At 39.6% G+C, this 17,363-nt stretch overlaps 1 protein-coding gene across 3 annotated transcripts in view; it reads right to left on the bottom strand.

Annotated features, from left to right (window-relative positions):
• LOC117407471 (phosphatidylinositol 3-kinase regulatory subunit gamma) overlaps positions 1-17,363 on the bottom strand; it is a 109,470-nt gene that overhangs the window by 2,960 nt on the left and 89,147 nt on the right. The window contains exons 1-8 of one of the 3 annotated variants that reach the window (XM_034012597.3): positions 13,302-13,712; positions 4,982-5,093; positions 2,349-2,447; positions 1,837-2,017; positions 1,583-1,708; positions 1,184-1,326; positions 527-703; positions 140-214 (exon numbers count right to left, since the gene is read on the bottom strand). In XM_034012597.3, coding sequence (XP_033868488.3) covers positions 140-214; positions 527-703; positions 1,184-1,326; positions 1,583-1,708; positions 1,837-2,017; positions 2,349-2,447; positions 4,982-5,093; positions 13,302-13,410 — 1,022 coding nt within the window. In that variant the 5' untranslated portion in view covers positions 13,411-13,712. Of the gene's footprint in view, positions 1-139; positions 215-526; positions 704-1,183; positions 1,327-1,582; positions 1,709-1,836; positions 2,018-2,348; positions 2,448-4,981; positions 5,094-9,625; positions 9,761-13,301; positions 13,713-17,363 lie in introns of those variants that run through there. The other 2 variants (XM_034012604.3, XM_034012551.3) reach the window with 2 other exon arrangements.

Below are 17,363 nucleotides of genomic sequence, written 5' to 3' on the forward strand. Positions count from 1 at the left end.
ATCTGAAGACTGAATCTGAAATCATGCCGTTAAGAAAAACTTGATTATTTTGGCATTGGATAATACCGGCACTATATTTAGCAGCAGAGCAATGTCAAATTTATCAAATGAAATAAAACGCAGCATAACGTGTACTCACTCATCAACGTTTTCATTTTTGATTCCGAGCCAGTCGTTAATTCGTTTCTGACGTACCCCTTTGTGATTGAGCCAGCTGTAAAAGGAAGGAGGAGGAGGAGGAGGAGGAGGAGGAGAACAGCATTAAAATGGAATCAAGAATGGAACATCCAGCATCACAGCATTTCCAATACCAAAATAACAAATAGATTATACGACATACTTAATTATTTATTTATTTCTCGCACAACACCACGTCTCATCTTGTATCCAAAAGTTCTTTGTGGATCTCACTGCAAATAAATACTTTCACAGTAACAGAGCTGACAATCAAACACACACAGCTCAACCTAATTTTTCAAGAAGCTGTACTGCTCGTATAATGCTGATAAAACCCAATTGCACTCACACAAGATACTGATCCCTGATCTTGCGGAGCTGGATGAGGTCCGGTTTAAGGCTGTTCATCTTCTTGTCTGTCTCTCGGTTGTCCAGTGCCTGTTTCTTTAAATCCTGCTCCAGGCGTATCTTACTGTCGTGGATCTCACCCAGACGGGACTTAAGCTTCTCGTAGTTAATCATGATTCTGCCGCAGAAAAAAGGAAATCATTCAGTGGGGAGAAGAGCTACAGACAGGGGAGTGGACAACTGTCTACAACTAAGGGCACTTTAGGATATTACACAGTGCATGCGATACAAATTGGATAGAACTGAATGAATGAATGAATGAATGAATGAATAAATAAATAAATCAAATCAATCTGAAAGTTTAGTTGGATGACAAATCTGAACTGAGAATCCTGTCATTGCTAAAGAAATATACTCAACACTAAACCCAACACTGTCGTAGCAGACAGCGGTGCAGGTCTGAAATGGCAACTCTTGCCAACTCCCCTAGGGTGTCAGATTACAAGCAGAGGAAAGACACAATGCAATTCACTTCTGAGGTGCAAAAAAGCTGCATTTAAATGTAGGCAATGTTTTTCTTCTTTTGCTAAATCAGCACTTGGCTACAGTTGCAACACATAACTCGGAAGCCTAAAGCAATGGTGATGATAAACCTCACCTTTCTATCTCCTTGTCATTCCCCTCCCTTCGGAATCGCTCAATGTATTCTTTCCTGTGGCGTTCCTGTGTGTGGCACTGCTCCTCGAAAATCTTAATAGTTTCATTGAAAGCCTCAATAGCTGTTCTCTTCATTTGGATTTCCTGGCAGAGGGAGAATGCAAATAACTCAGCAAACCGGGACAGAGTATCAAGCACAAGCTGATGCATTTAAAAATGCTTCCTAAAATACAACGTCAAGTTTTTTTTTTTTTTTTTTTTAATACAATCCCCCCCCCCCCCCCCGTTTCAACACCTTTTAATTTAAACTGTTCTCTTTGTTGTAGTAATTCTAGGTTAGAAAGAACAAAAATCTACTATTAGTCTGAAAAATTAGCTCTGCGTGTGCGTGTGCCCTTACCTGCGAGGTCCTTGTGTACTCTTCATATAGCCGATCATACTCCTTGCTCTTTTCCTGATACTGATTATGATATTCCTGGAGTTTCTTTCCAACAGCGTCTATATTGTCTTCTTTTACCAACTGATCCTGGGGACAGAAGACAGAAGCATGCTCAACAAAACAAACACACACAAAACCACCATCACACCATGACACAACGCTTTGCTGTTGCCCGTTTGTAGACTTCAGTTTCAAGGAGGAGGCAAGTGTCGTACCTGCTGATACCTGGAGACGGGGTACATGAGCTTCACATCTAGTTTGGGGTTATACTGGGCGAGAGACTCATGTCGGTAATGGTTGATCAGCTCCACCACAGAGTTGAAGGTCAGAGGATCGGAGAAGCCATACTTTCCATCTCGGTGGTAGATCTTTATCAGCTTGTTATTGCCTCCCTTCCTGCACAAAGAAATAAAAATAATAAAAAAAGGATATAATGCAAAAGGAAACCAATTAATAAATGATGTTTGAAATAAAGAAAAAAAAAACAAGATGTGTTTCTACTGTCGAAAAAATAAAATAAAGTATCTCTCTCCTTTGTTTAGAATGTAATTTGATGGGGTGCCATCAAGTTGATTCCAGAGAGATTTCTTTGCTTTGATACTGCGAGACAGAGATATATGCCAATCAAAGTTCATATCAGCATTACAAAATACTTGCTGATAACAGGAGAAAAAAATAAATAAATAAACAAAACAAAACAAAGGGGGTTCTGTTGCGTTTCCAGTACCTTAAGGTTAGTGTGTAGTCTCCCTGCATCTTCGTAGAGGCATCCCGGACCAAGAAGGTCCCGTCTGGCATGTCCCGCAGCTTATCATTTACCTCCTCCCTGCAAAAATAACACAACCTTTAACAGCCCGACAGGAGAAAGAGAAGAAACAGACAGGACAGATGTGCAGGCAGCAGGACTCACATTCACTAGCTTACTGGGGTTTATAGCAACACAGCTCTCCTGCAGATCCCCATTAGAAGGGAAATGTATCGTTTTAACCAGTTCTCCGTTTTTACTCATTGTGTCTTTAAAATGTGACATGAGCCTGTTACGATAGTGCTTGAACTTTTCTGTACAATATAACATAATTAGGGCTGTGTCCGATGGTTCGTTCGCCAGCCAGGGATTTGAAGACTGTTTTAAACCTTCGAAGGTTCGCCAGATGGGTTCACGTACTGTATTTATTTTCTTCCTATTAATAGAAAATGTTTGACAATGTGTGAATACTATAAATCACACATTAAATGTCGCTCACATGCAAAATTCGATCTTTTGATTTGTAATTAAAAGTTGCTAATAAAATCCGCTACCAAATCGTTATACATTACGTACAACTAGAGCAGGGTATAGTATCCAAAGCAGTGGGCTCGTACCTCTAGTGGCTGTATTGCTTCAGTAAAATATGTACTGAATACCTTGTGTACAAAACAGTGTAAGAGAAGTGCTATGGTAGAATATGTTTGAAACAAAAAATATACGCAAACAGTAATAATTTTAATTTCGAAAACTGAGCACCGTCCGCCCCTCCCCTCTCCAGCTTGTGTTATCCAGAGGCAAACCTTGAATTTCTTAATTCGCCATCTCGACCGCAAAATGTTGTATAGCATAAGCTAAAAGAAATGTCTCGGAAACGTCTCTGCTGTTTGGGATTTTTTTGTTAAATGCCCAGACAACCAAAAAAAAAGCTGAATGCAAGCGGCTCGAATCATGGAGGCAGAACCAATCTCTGGGGTCACTTGACACGCATTAGTTCATATTATTATTAGTATTATTAATAATTTTAGTAGTAGTAAAATGTGACCGATAACCAGCTTGGAACGGTGACTGTTAAATAAAACTTTGTCCGCTGCAGTTGGTGCTGCTGCAATGCAAGCTTCCTGTATAGATCGCAAGCAGGCTCAATTATGTATAAATAAACAATTGTATTTTTATTTAAAATTATAAAAACATGATTACTGTTCTATATAAATGTATTTTTAAACTACATGTGAATGTTTTACTCCATTTATATGGATTACCTGTAAAATAGGATTTTCAATCAGATACAAACTAGTAGCTATGGTTGACGTCACCAATAAATTATGCAAATGAGTACCATCGAAGGTTCGAACCTTCCTTCGGTAATATGTTCCGAACCTTCGAAGGTCAAAATGTACCCTTCGTTTTAGCCCTAAACATAATATATTATAAATCACCTCTTTGGGAAAATTGTCATCATCATATGTGCTTTACCATACTTCTCTGGTCTTTACAATAATAATAATAATAATAATAATAATAATAATAATAATAATAATAATAATAAATAATAATAATAATTAAAAAGAGTGTACACAGTGGAAAATAGGCTGTAGACCACCATGTGAATCAACGGACAGCAGGTAAAAGTAAAAAAAAAAAAAAAAAAGTAGCTGAAAATGTTTAGTTAAGTTTTGCCCAGTGCCCAATCCCTCCACCCCCTCTACTTCCTGGCTTGTGACATGGGGCTGCCTTGACATGCAGCGTCTTCGTACTTGAACAGTATTTTAAACTGTTCTTTATTTATTTATTACAAAATGTTAACGTTTAAGTGAATGCAGAGTCTGATTGCTCAATTTACGAAGAGCAAGACTGAGCCTCTGTGTAAATAAAGCACCCAGATGTGAACGTGAAAGCCTTAATGCACAGTGTCTCTTAATGCACAGTGTCTCTTAATGCACAGTGTCTCTTAATGCACAGTGTCTCTTAATGCACAGTGTCTCTTAAAGCAAGCAAGCAAGCAGGGGTAGTACTATGATTTAGAAATTGCAGGCAGTTTTTAATGTCCTTTGGTGCACTTGTGCTGCTTCACAAAACGGGACTAAAGCCAGTAACTAAGTACTGCTCTAATCTGCTAAAAACCTGTGGGGTTTATAGGCTTCTTTGGAAATAGTCTTGTATAAGATTCAACACTTTTCTTATTAAAAAGCATCTGCCCGACAGCCTCAATTCTCCCCAAGATGTGCAAAGTCATAGCTTAAGTTGCAACACTTTAGTTTAGGTATCCATTAGAAGTGATTAATAGCAACAAAAACAATGACAAAAGTGTGTAACTACTGCAAAAGCAAAGCAGCCCCATACAATTGGCGAGACAGACATATACTACATCCATTATAACCGATTATTATTTCTAATCATATTCTATAATTGTTAATAGCATCATTAATAACATGTTTATAGATTATTTTTAGTCACTTAGAACAGATACCTAAACTAAAACGGTTTATGTAGACAAAATAATGGGTTTTCTGAATGGATCGTGACCCCAGGTCCCCATCTACAGTACTGGATCTTTAGATACAAAAGCAGAAAGCACTGAACTAATATTTCCTTTAAAGCTTAAACAACATTACCTAGATATGTCTCCCCAGTACCACTCTGCTTCCTGCAGTGATACGCTGGCTGTGTCCTTAATCCCATTTGTGCTGACTGGAGTCATTGGTTTGGGTGGCTTTGGAGGAAGAGCTGAAAGAGAAAGAGACACATCAATACAGACCAGCAAATCAACAATAAACAATACACAATAAACAAACAAACAAACAAACAAACAAACAAACAAACAAGGGCTACACTGCACCAACAGAGACCCAACAGGGAAAGAAACCAGTGCAAGCGCTGCTTACGCTGTGGAGGAATCATTTTTCGAAAGCACTTAAAAGTTAACAATTATATACCGTAGCTGCATGCATAGTCTAATCTTGTTTTGTCCATCTGTGTAGGGGCTGTACTGAAATTGCATATGCCATTATCGAACACTGCCTTTATGTTGGCAGCAGAAGTAGATCCTACTAAATCCAGCAATTTTATTTATTTATTTTTACAGATTCTCCAGACAGTCAGCTAGACTATTGGCTAAATCAATCCCTATGGGAGACTGACCCAATGACCTCCAAGAAACACCAGGACAACATCCAAACCATTGCCTCCAATTCCTTCAGGGAAGCCGAGGGGGTGGGGATTTTCAAAAATCATTCTGTTCTCCAGAATGCCTCAGGAATTGCATTTTGAGTGGTTTGGAATACAGAAACGCCCGCTAACCAAACACCTTCAGCTCAAAGCCTACCTCTGTCAGATGAGCTGTACCTTTCACAGTTACACAAAGTCCTACATTTAGAAGGCATTTCTACCCCCGCCCCAATCCCCTGTACACGTGCAGTATTTATGTTGCGGTTTAAATGGTACTGCACGATTAACCTACATACAAGACTTCCCTTTTAGAGGACTTCACTATAAACACAAACATCCTGGTGTATAACTGTAGACACTGTAAGTCGGAAATGATCTTGGTCAGATGTTAGTTACCTCATGAGTTCACCAGCACCCTAGACTATATATTTCTAGACTACATACAGTAGTGAAAGAATGAATGACACAGTATAGTCGACGTAATTTCCATCCAACACAAACTATGATACAAAAGAAGTTTCAGGTGGCTGTATCATACCAATATCAGGGTCTACTAATGTATTTAAAAAAAAAAAAACACAACACACCACACTATGGTAGAACTAAAACTGCCACTTCATCACCCCCCACACCAGCCTTGAAAGCCTGGTTTAGGATTAAAGATGCTGGCTCAGGTGCAGCGTTTCAAAACCACCAGGAGACGTGGAAAAACCCAGCACGCTTACAGTAGGTCCTGTGTTCTCCCTGTATACCACAGCACTGCCCAGGCGGGCCAATCCAAACTAACCTTTACCCTGACCCAGACGCTGTGCACCCTGGGGTCCCAACATCAAATGCCTTGTTTCAACTTTCTACAGTGTTGAGATTTTCATTTAGAAATCAGCCAAGTGATTCAATAAACTGCAGGTTATTCTTAACACAACCGGCGGCACAAGCCATTTGTTTCAAGTCGCAACGCTGACTGCTTGGGGATGTGCAGTACTGCAGGATAGCCCCCTTCAATTTAAACCACCATTACATTTTCTATTCATTCCTAGCGAATATTTTCAACAGAAAGTTACAAACCGGGTGCAGACTGTGCTCCCAATACCCTGGTGTTGTCTATGACAGGATGCTTGATGTTTCGGATTTGAAAAAGGAGTGTTTTGTATGCTTGGTTAATGATGCGTTGCCATGTATCAGGGATAAGGGCTCTAGCACCTTTGTTTCACTTTCAGTTTTGAATCCGACAGCCAAGGCTGTTTGGAATGGGGGATTCCAAGGGGTTCTAGAATCCCCCTCCCTGCTCACAAAAGGAATCCCCAGCCCCAGACATGCCCAGACTTGTTAGAACAGGAACAGACAAGTCCTTCAGGGAGACGGACATGTCATGAGGAGGAGGAGTGGTCAAGGTGCTTGAGTTTCTCTGGATTGTCTGATTCTAGCTGCATGACAATAGGGGGTGGCAAAAAACAGCCATTCCCAGATGAGGAGAGTGTGAAGGCATACTGGTGAGAACAAAAATCTATCCCCTTCATTGAGGAGGTGGAGGACAACAATGACATTTATCATCCTGGGCTGTGGGAACCTTTAGTTTGAATCCTTTTCTACTTTTTTAAATTGTACGAAAGTATTTAGTATCAGGTTTCAAAAACAAACGTAATGAAAGACACTTTAATTCTAAGCTTTGCAGCTGTCAGTGTAACACAGTCATCCCAATTCATTTATTGAAAATATATTTACAGAAGCTCAAACAACGATCACCGTTACAAAACTATTAAGCAATTTAGATGTGTGCACATAAAAGACTGGAATCCATTTGGCAACTGGTGTTAGTCAACAACAAGACACTTCTCACTACATTTCTCAGCTTTACCAGCTCAGATTAACAATAATTAAAAAGAACTCCGCACACGCTCTAGAAACCAATCATCTGCACTGAAGCCCACGAGCACCATCATAAAAGAAGTTAAAACTATTAGAAAGTCAAGTTGACAGGTGTTTTGGCCAACACCTTCATTAGCGTACTGTATGAATGAGAGCTTAAAGTCATTAACAAGCCCACAATCAAACCACCATACATTAGGCAGAAGTAAGAGCCCCAGAAATTCACAATGCTATCACAGTAATGTAAGCGGGTCTCAATGCAATGCACAGTGCATCAGTCATGAGGGCTCGCAGAGTAGAGTACAGTAAGCTCTCCGCAAAGGGAAACATGTGCACCGAATTCTAACCGCAACGCACAATTCAAGAATTTGGGAGCAAAGCAAACAGAGCCCCGTGGAAGGTAAATATGTATTTAAGGATCAGTTTAATGTTAAGGGAGCGAAGGCAGGTTCAGCAGCAGTCCTTTCCAACGGTTTCTTGGTGTCTGTACTTTTTTGTTCATTTACTCCCCTCAACCCCCCTTTCGGCTCCACAACGGTACCGTTTAAATATACAGTGAGCAGGAGAGAGCCATTCATACTGCTAGATACATACGCCCAAGAGCAGCTGAATTATGGCTCCCCTCGCTTCTCAGAGCTCCACCAGGAAGCTCAACCAAGAGCTGTATAGAAACACAAAGAGAAATAAAGGAGATGCGTGTAGGGCAATATCAAAGAGTAGCCCCTCCCCAGTTTTTTTTCTTTGTTAAATTAAACTGCTAATATGCGATGTATAACTGATACGCATTGCCGAGTACAGTATAGACAACTTAAATTAAAATTAAGACGCACCTACATTACAGTGCACAGCAACAACTGGTTTTTATAGCCCAGTTTAATTCAGTGGGGCAGCTTTGTTGAATCTGAAATAGAACATTGATAGGGCTTGGTCCAGGACAGCTCACCCTAGACTGCAAGAATAAAAAATAAAACAAATGTCAAAGCGCCCAGGCAGACAGGCTGCATGCTTGCAATGGGCTGATACTGCAAACCCTATCGAAAGAACATGTAGAAATGAAAATGTCAGTTTCAGGCTCAGAGCCGTGCTCTCTGGCGTTGGAGCAGAGATAGCGACGGCAGCATAGTACTGGCGCGGATCAGGAGCCAGCATGAAATCCTGTTGAGCCTCAGCAGCACAAAAAAAAAAAAAAAAGGCGGCTGGATTCTTCAACAAAAGAAACTGAAAAGGCAGCGCTCTGCTGAAGCCATTTAACCGGAGCCTTTTTACACAGCTGTGGGGCTGGACTGGGGTGCTTGAGGTGGTGCTGTAGAACCAGTAAAACACTGGCCACTGACTTGGGAGGAAAAAAAAAGCTATCCTAAAACGCTGAACCTTTTACCTTGTACTGTACTGCAATTTTATTTTTTATATATTTATTTCAAAATTAGACAATTACTATGAATTAAATCTGGTGATTTTTACTATTAAAAGTTAAATTCTCAATACTGCATGCTAGAGAGAGCTTTCCATTGTTTCTGTGCTGGAGTCATTTTCATCTACCGCTGCAGTACATTCTGTATCAAATAAATGATTATAAAAAATAAAATTAGTGTTACATGCAGACAACTCATATTATTGTATTACTCAACACAAAGGGTCAAAAGATCCAGTACAAATATTTAGTAAATTAACAGAAACAGCAAGCCCACTGTCAGGTCCATCTGCACTCTTTTGAAATACAAAAGTGGCGCTTCACATATTGTACTGCTGTAATTGCAACCCTCTACAACGAACAAACTGAGAACCCTGCAGCAGTCATCATCCCTCCTGGCTTCATGGGATCAAGCCCAGCTAATCTGAATTCTAATTTCTACCAATTTTTCCATTCAACTCCACTCCACAATGAGAACCTGTGCTAAAGACAGTCTGAGGTGACCACTTTCAGACGGTGCCCTGAGCAGCCGTTATGCGTGGGTTTGACTGCAGCCATGAGTTCTAGCTAAAATGTACCGTACTGATTGAAGAACCCCAATCACAATCCATTCCATTAGCACACAGCAATTTTGATACAGGCACTTGAGCAGTGCTCAATCAACATGCATACTGTCCCACATTACTACACTAGAACGGCACATTTAGCAAAATTCATTTTCACTGCCTTGAAACCGTATGTGGTTAAACCTCCCCCAGCTCCTGTCACCAATTACACAAAAGAACAAACTTTACAATATTTCCCCTGCCCTTACCGCTCTCAGACTCCTGCTCCGGCAGCTGCCTGGTGTGCATTGCAAAAGATTGTCTAGCTCTTCTTCACGCATGGAGGAGTGCTGCGAGAGTGTATGTGCTCGGGCTGGATGCCTCTCTGCAAAGCACTCGTTAGTAACCCCCTCCCCTTTCCTCCCTCACCGTCTGCAAACCCTGATCTTAAATCAGTCCTGGCAGAACTAATCTCTGAATGGAGACAGTGTCAGCCAATCAGAGCACAGAGGGAGGGCCGTGTGTTCCTGATGCAGCGAGAGGCACAGGAAGGCTATGCTGTTGAGAGATGCTGGGAGTCTAACAGAGAATGATTTACACTGACCAAAAAGGAGAGAGGAGAGGACAAAATTATATTTAAAAAAAAAAAAACAACACACAGAAAGGGGGGGGGGGGGGGGGGGTTGGCGAGGGAGGATGGACACATATTGCTGCCTAAACACAAAAATCACACATGAACCATGAGTAAGCTGGCCAATTGATTTTGTTCAAGCTCATACAATACTATACAGTCAGAGCTGCAAAAATGTACCTGTGGAATTTCCATATTTTCTGGGTCTTTTCTTTAACATGTACTACCAGAACAGAAACACCAGGTTACAGCAACAAAAGGAGCCATGCCCCTAACTTTGCTTGCTGACATTTTCTGCAAACACACAAACATGCGGATTGGTTTGCATACAGTGCTTTTTATTATTACCATGTTACAACACAATAAAGGGGACAAGGATCTACTACAGTACATTGCTCAAACAAGCCAAAATAACCCAGTACTGCCTTCTGTATTCAGATATGGCATGGTACAGGATAGAATAGGAAGTCTCATTCTCCACACACATTGCATGCAATACACTGCTTAGCTAAACCTCTGACTGCAAACATATTATACTTGCTAGGTAGTAAAAGGGAATAAATACTTGAAAACCAGCTTTTGGAATAATTCTAACAGAGACGATAAAGTAAAAAAAAAAAAAACTATATAAAAAAAAAAGAAATGCTTTTCTACTAAAACAATGTTAATCTTATTGCGACTGCATGAAACCATCGTCACGATTACACCCCTACTGTACGGTTTCTTAATAGACCGTCGCTGCACCCCCCTCCCCCCACCCAACTCAGGGGCGGAGTGGAGCCCTTGGCATTCACCCACTGATTATCCATTCCATGCTCATAAAACACAGCATACCCCCCCCCCCCCCCACACACCTTTAACTCCTAAAGCACACTAAGACTCTTTCTGATTTCAATTTCACTGTAATAAATATTCTAATGAACATCCGTAGGACCTCACCTCCCTAACTCTCTCTCATGCACATTCTCCGTCAAGCTGCCGACAGAAAGAAAGAAAGAAAGAAAGAAAGAAAGAAAGAAAGAAAGAAAGAAAGAAAGAAAGAAAGAAAGAATCCCCCACTGACTGAATTATTTTTATTTATTTATTTTTTTTTTTTTACAGATGCTGTCCCTAAAACCAAGTTTACAATGATGCAAGGCTTCTCAACTAAACAGCTACAGTAGGTCCATACAAGCAGACAGGGTTACCTCTGAAATGGTGTTTCAGGGTTTTCTTGTGTAACTGTTTAACTGCTGCTGGCTTAGTTATGCTTAGTGCAATTTAAGTTTCGTCTTAATACCAATACTTAATTTGCAGGTAAATCCACAGTATTTATTTTCATCCCTTGGTGTTAACACCATGCAAATGAAGCAGTCTTGTTTTGAATTCTGATGGGGATGAGCTTGCAGAATTGTAAGCATAATAAGACTAAGAACACTCAGAGCTCATGATTTGCATCAGGCAAGAATATTCAATATATTTACAGTACGTGGAATGCTTTTAGATTAAAAAGTATTTATGATTAAACCATAAAAATCAAGATGTAAAATGAGAAAGGACAGTTTTTACACTAATCACGGGTATGTGTGCAGCTTAGTACACTCAAAGAGCCGCCCAGACAGCAGCTTAACTCAGATTTCAGACATGTGGATGAAATGCTACAGTACAGCCATCCCTCTATTTCTGACTTGTACATAAAACAAAGTGAAACAGAAAAAATACACATTGAAAAATAACCACTGCACAGCATAAGCTTTGATGCAATAAACAAAAAACCAACACCATAAGCAATTTAATGCTGTGTGTGTGTGTGTGTGTGTGTGTGTGTGTGTGTGTGTGTGTGTGCAATAAAACTATGCAAAACACACTGCACATTGACAACCAGGTTCAAGTACTGTAAATGCACTGACCTACCCTGCAACAGGACAATACAGTATTGTACTGGAATTGCATTGCAACAAAAAACAGATCTCGTCAGAGACAGCAGTGCTCAGCACGGAGGAAAACAATCTAAAGACTCTTGCACTAATAATCCTGTGGATAAATACAGAACCTGCACCTCTTCAGAATACATTTGCTTTAAACAAAGAAATGTGTGCTGTCAATTCAAGCAGACTGCAAAGCGCCTGAACAGCACATAAACACAGACTGAGGAATTTACCAAGAACCTTCTGGGAGGGACCATGCTCTCTAGACACAACTAGGAAACCTGGTTGCTTCAAAACGCACTTTTCCCCCTCATTAAAACCTGTGTGCATTTCTCCAGGCCTTTGGGACAGTGCTAATGCAGAGTTACACCAATGCAAAGACAGAGTGGGGTTACCTCTGGTCACAGTTAAAGGCAGCTGGAATATTAAATAAAGAAAAAAATACTTAAAAACACCCTCCACACACAAAAACACTAAGGGGCACTGTAACACCCCTCCCCTTCCCTCCTAAACAAAATGACTAGAGCAAAAGAAAAATGGAAACACAAGCTACCTGATGCTTTGTAAGTTCAACAGCATCTCCACATGCAATTTCCTGTCATGACTGAATAGAGGGGAAAAAAATAATTACAATGGCAAATACTGCATGTCCAGTTGCCTCTATGATAGTCCAACATAAAAATGTAAAATAAAATGAGATCAGCGAAGCAAAAGAAAAAGGGGGAGCAGATCAACCTAAAGATGAAGCTGCCCCATTAATCCATTACTGGAAAGATGCCTTACAGGTGATCAAACAAGATCTGTTTGCATTTCTGAGCACTAGAAATTACACTACCATTGTGATAGTCATGTTTCTTAAAATCAGGTGTTTTGGGGTTGACAAATGAACAAAGCACACATATTTTGTTAACAAGTGAGCCCTTTCAGCTTATTGTACAGAATATTGATTGCAATACTGTATTAAAATGGATGCTCCACAACATGCAGTGCCCCTTTCCTTAGGAACAAGTAATAACACAACATACAAGCGTATTATAGAAGACGAGATATAGATAAAAGCAATTACTTCATGGTTAGTACAACTGCATAGCGTCAATTAAAAAAAAAAAAAAAAAAAGTACACTGTACATACAGCTTTTTAAATTGTTCAGAGATCTTGATTGAGATTGAGGTTAATTATGTATAAAGCACACAAATCCATAAAAGTACAGTACAATGCCCCTTTTAAACTAGCAGGGTTATCAACCTATATATTTATATAATACTGGCAATATATGTATATAAATCAAACATATTGCTGCTTTAAGAGATCCCTGCGTCTTAAGACCACAACAGTGACACATTAGAACGAACAAAAATAAAGAAATAAAAAAGGGAATAAAAAGTGTGAAAAAATCTGTTGTGTACCTGGTGGCTGATCCATTTCGATATAAAATATCAACTCCGTTGAATATGGCATCATGACGTCCCTCCAATCATTATCGTCTTGCTCCATAGTCCAAACTGTGTTATACATTGTCTAGATTAAACACACACTTTCTTTTGCAATTTAAAAAAAAAAATACACAAAAATACTTATTATACAGCAGACGTCCGCTAAACTTTAACAGTCTCGAGCTCTGAATACCCGCTTCAGAATAATACAAAAAAAAAAAAAAAAAAAAAAAATCAGTTAAAAGCACCAGGCTTTAAACGCCTTTACTAATTTTGAACGGTAAACCGCTATAACCAGAACAGAATGTAGATGCCAGCTCTACCATTCTCTTCAGCCGGTGAAACCCTTAAACTGAAGCCTTCATTTTAACAGCTCTCCGGCCCGGCAGCAGTCAACCTTTCACTTCATCCCGAAACAACCACTTTAACAGCAGGGGGGGGGACACTTTTAACATCAAAGAGTAAAACCTTTGAGGATTTCAAATCTTTGGCAATCTCAACGTGCTACTGAAGTTGAAAACTTATATATTTTTGTGTAGGCAAATTTTGTAAAGTGTTAGCTTTTTGGGGGAGAGGCGGTACAATGCCCCCCTCCCCCCCCCAGGTATGTTAACTAGTGGTACGTTCCAGTGCTTGCTGGTTGCAAGTCGAGGTTAGGTTCGATGCAGCACGCAGGCTCTGAAATTCAGGAGCCAATGGGAGAAGAGGATTACTTTAGCTCTGTTGCCAAAGTCGGAGTTTGCGTCGTTGTCTCTTTTTTTCTTCTGAGGGAGAGGTGCTATTGAGTTCTGTACCCATCCTTCCCAGCCACACAACAGGCTGGAAAATCATCTGACAGCGTGTGATTGGCTGAAACAGTTACTATGAAGAACAAAGGGAAAAGAACCATTTGGAAAAAAATCAGTAACTGACAAAAGTGGTCAATTTTTCTGAACGGTTCCGAATCAAACACATAACTTATCAGGCCTGTTTAACAATACCTGTTTGTGTTTGTCAGGTACTAAAAAAAAAAAAAGCATTAGGAAATCCAAGCTAAGTTAAAATACTGTACTGACCAAGGAGTTAATAGTTAATTGTACTGCATGTGTTTTGTGTTTAAATGAAACCCATTGAGACCCTGGATACAACATGTACCCAAGTCATTCTGAGTGCTTCTGGGTAATAATGTTTAGATATTGCTTTCTTTTAATCACAACCCACATCACGTGATCTATTTTGAATCAGGAAGTATTCAAGCTGGCAACTAAGATTATCCAGGTTTAGATACTGCCAGGTGGATTCTGGGATATGGACTCTCTGTCCATGACCTCCCAAGTTACGGCACTTGGTAATATAGCATGTTGGAGTGGGATTGTGGTATTATTATTATTATTATTGTTATTATTATTATTATTATTAATAATAATAATGGTAGCTGAAGTTATATGCAGTGAGAAATGAAGCAGCTACTGTACTATACAAATACATGTAATACTTAATACCAATGTATTTTATACAATGGTAACTTATGCATTATTAATTTGTATAAAATTAGGAAGCTGGACAAACGTTTTGCATCGCCTAGAATTTTTAGGATTGTTTAATCATTTAAAAACAAAACAAAACAAAAAAATAACACTATATGAACATAATTTAGATGTTATTGAACATCATGTATTCTAATTAAATAAATAGACCACATTCCCACTCCAGCATGCTACAGTGCCATTTGCACTTTATCGGCTCAGCACAGTAAAATGTGGCATTCTTCTTGAATGAGAAATGCATTTCTGTGAATGTGAACACTGCCTGTTTATGAGACACCCTGGTAAACGCTAGAATTACAAATGCTGTAACTTTAACAACTCAGGCAATTACTGCCCTTTCAGAGTTTTCCCACATGTAAATTGTGCTGCATTTGTGCTTATGCCCAAGGGGCAGGCATGAGTAACTGATACAGAGATTCTAGTCTGCCTGGCTACAAGACCCAGCTAACCGATGCCTGATAGAGAGAAAAAGCGAGAAAAGAGGACTGACTAAGTTTTAAAGATACAACATCGAGTTTACAGTTGATGATATTTGAGATATATACAATATCAGTCTCCATAGGCCCAGGGCAAAGTAAAGTTCAGATCAATGATGCCTTGCATGCATATGCATCTGTTCCTTATGGGGATTTGAGTGATTACTGTGGAGCCAGATCTTTTGAACATTTCTACAGCTTTGAGCTTCCAAACGAACACAAGGGCTGTCTGTATGAAAAGCTGCAACAAATATGCAGTACATTGGAAAGGCATTACAGTAAGATTGCATAGAAGCTGTGTTGTAACTGCACTTCAGCAGCACAACGACTTTATTAAAATCTGACATTATTTGCCATGCTTACCAACTATTCCAACAAAAACCTACAGAAAAGACTCCCTGAAAATCAGTCTTGTGAAGGGAGGTAGGGAGGTGGGGAGGTATATTAGTGTTGCACCATGCACTGAAGCCCATAAGTGAAGCTTTGGGCACTGAAGCCTGTGCAACAATGATATGCGTCCCCACCTCACTTTGCTTCTGTAAAGGAGTCTTGTCAGAAACAAATATAGGCTGGAATAGTTAGTAAGCATGACATATCTAAGCAAAAACAATCCAGAATTATATAATAGGGTAATAAAGAGGTAAGCTATGAAATCGGAGGACAATGTGCATGATATAAAGTAGTCCTTGAAGTCTATGAGCACTGGAAGCATGTGCTGTGTGACAGCAAACACAGTAGCCTGCCAAGTCTATACTCAAGTTCTGTATAGAATATGTTTCAAATTACTGTGGAAGACTACAGTGAATGAGAATGACCTGTTTGGCCAGTCAGCACTTTTACGATTAATTGTAGAGAAAAAAAAAAAAAGAAAGAATATTTTAGCCCCCGAGAACTGGCTCTGAATAGAAGGCAATAACACAAAGGGATCCATGCATTGTGTGAGCATTAGGGCCCGCTGGTTGTACTTCACATTCAAAAAGCACACAAGGAGAGGTATTCAACATCAGACAGCCTCGATTGCAAACATATTTTCAGCACTTCGGAATGCATATTCTGGTTATTGATTTTAAAACATCCCTGTATTAAAAAACTGCATGCTGACGAATGCTCAAATATAAAGAAGAAGCAGTGAGCAGCAGGTTCTGCCATGACAGCGCTCTCTGCATCCTCCCATCGTGCCTGCTGTGCGAGGCACGCTGTGCTCTTAAGTAGTACTTCTGGCTATTTATGGTTTCCACTTGTTTCATTTGCAGCAGCCTCTGAAAAGGAAGGCTCTTGTAAATGAGACGAAGCGGGGATGAAATCAGATCTGTGTGTAACTCTTTATTATTCTTTTAGTTTGTTAGCTCTTAATGCAGTAGCTAATTTACTACCATGGTAACACATGTATTTCCTTATTTGTTAATGTTTTGTAAATGTATAGTGACTTGTTTATTACTGTGGGGTGCAGTACTAAACACCCACTCTCACTTTGTCTTTCTCAGTGAAATGGGTTCAAGTTAGTGTAAAGGTAACAATATTTTTTTAACCACTTATAAATATGTTATATATATATATATATACACAGCGATTCATCCATAATTTCAAATGAAGTGTGTGAAATGTTTTTTTTTAAATTTATTGATATGTGAATTCCACAGTTTAAGACCCGCCCACTAACCTGATTTAACAGCCCCAACACAGAGAGGTCAACGGGCACGGAGCGGACTGGACCGCCACAATGTAAAGCTCAGGGGACACTGCGGAGATGGATTATTATTATTATTATTATTATTATTATTATTTATTTCTTAGCAGATGCCCTTATCCAGGGTGCCTTACAATTGTTACAAGATATCACATTATTTTTACATACAATTACCTTATTTTTTTTACATACAATTATCCTTTTATACAGCTGGGTTTTTACTGGAGCAATTTAGGTAAAGTACCTTGCTCAAGGGTACAGCAGCAGTGTCCCCCACCTGGGATTAAACCCACAACCCTCCAGTCAAGAGTCCAGAGCCCTAACCACGACTCCACACTGCTGTCCG

The sequence above is a fragment of the Acipenser ruthenus genome, chromosome 10 (genome assembly GCF_902713425.1).
Source record: "Acipenser ruthenus chromosome 10, fAciRut3.2 maternal haplotype, whole genome shotgun sequence".
NCBI classification, from domain to species: domain Eukaryota; kingdom Metazoa; phylum Chordata; class Actinopteri; order Acipenseriformes; family Acipenseridae; genus Acipenser; species Acipenser ruthenus.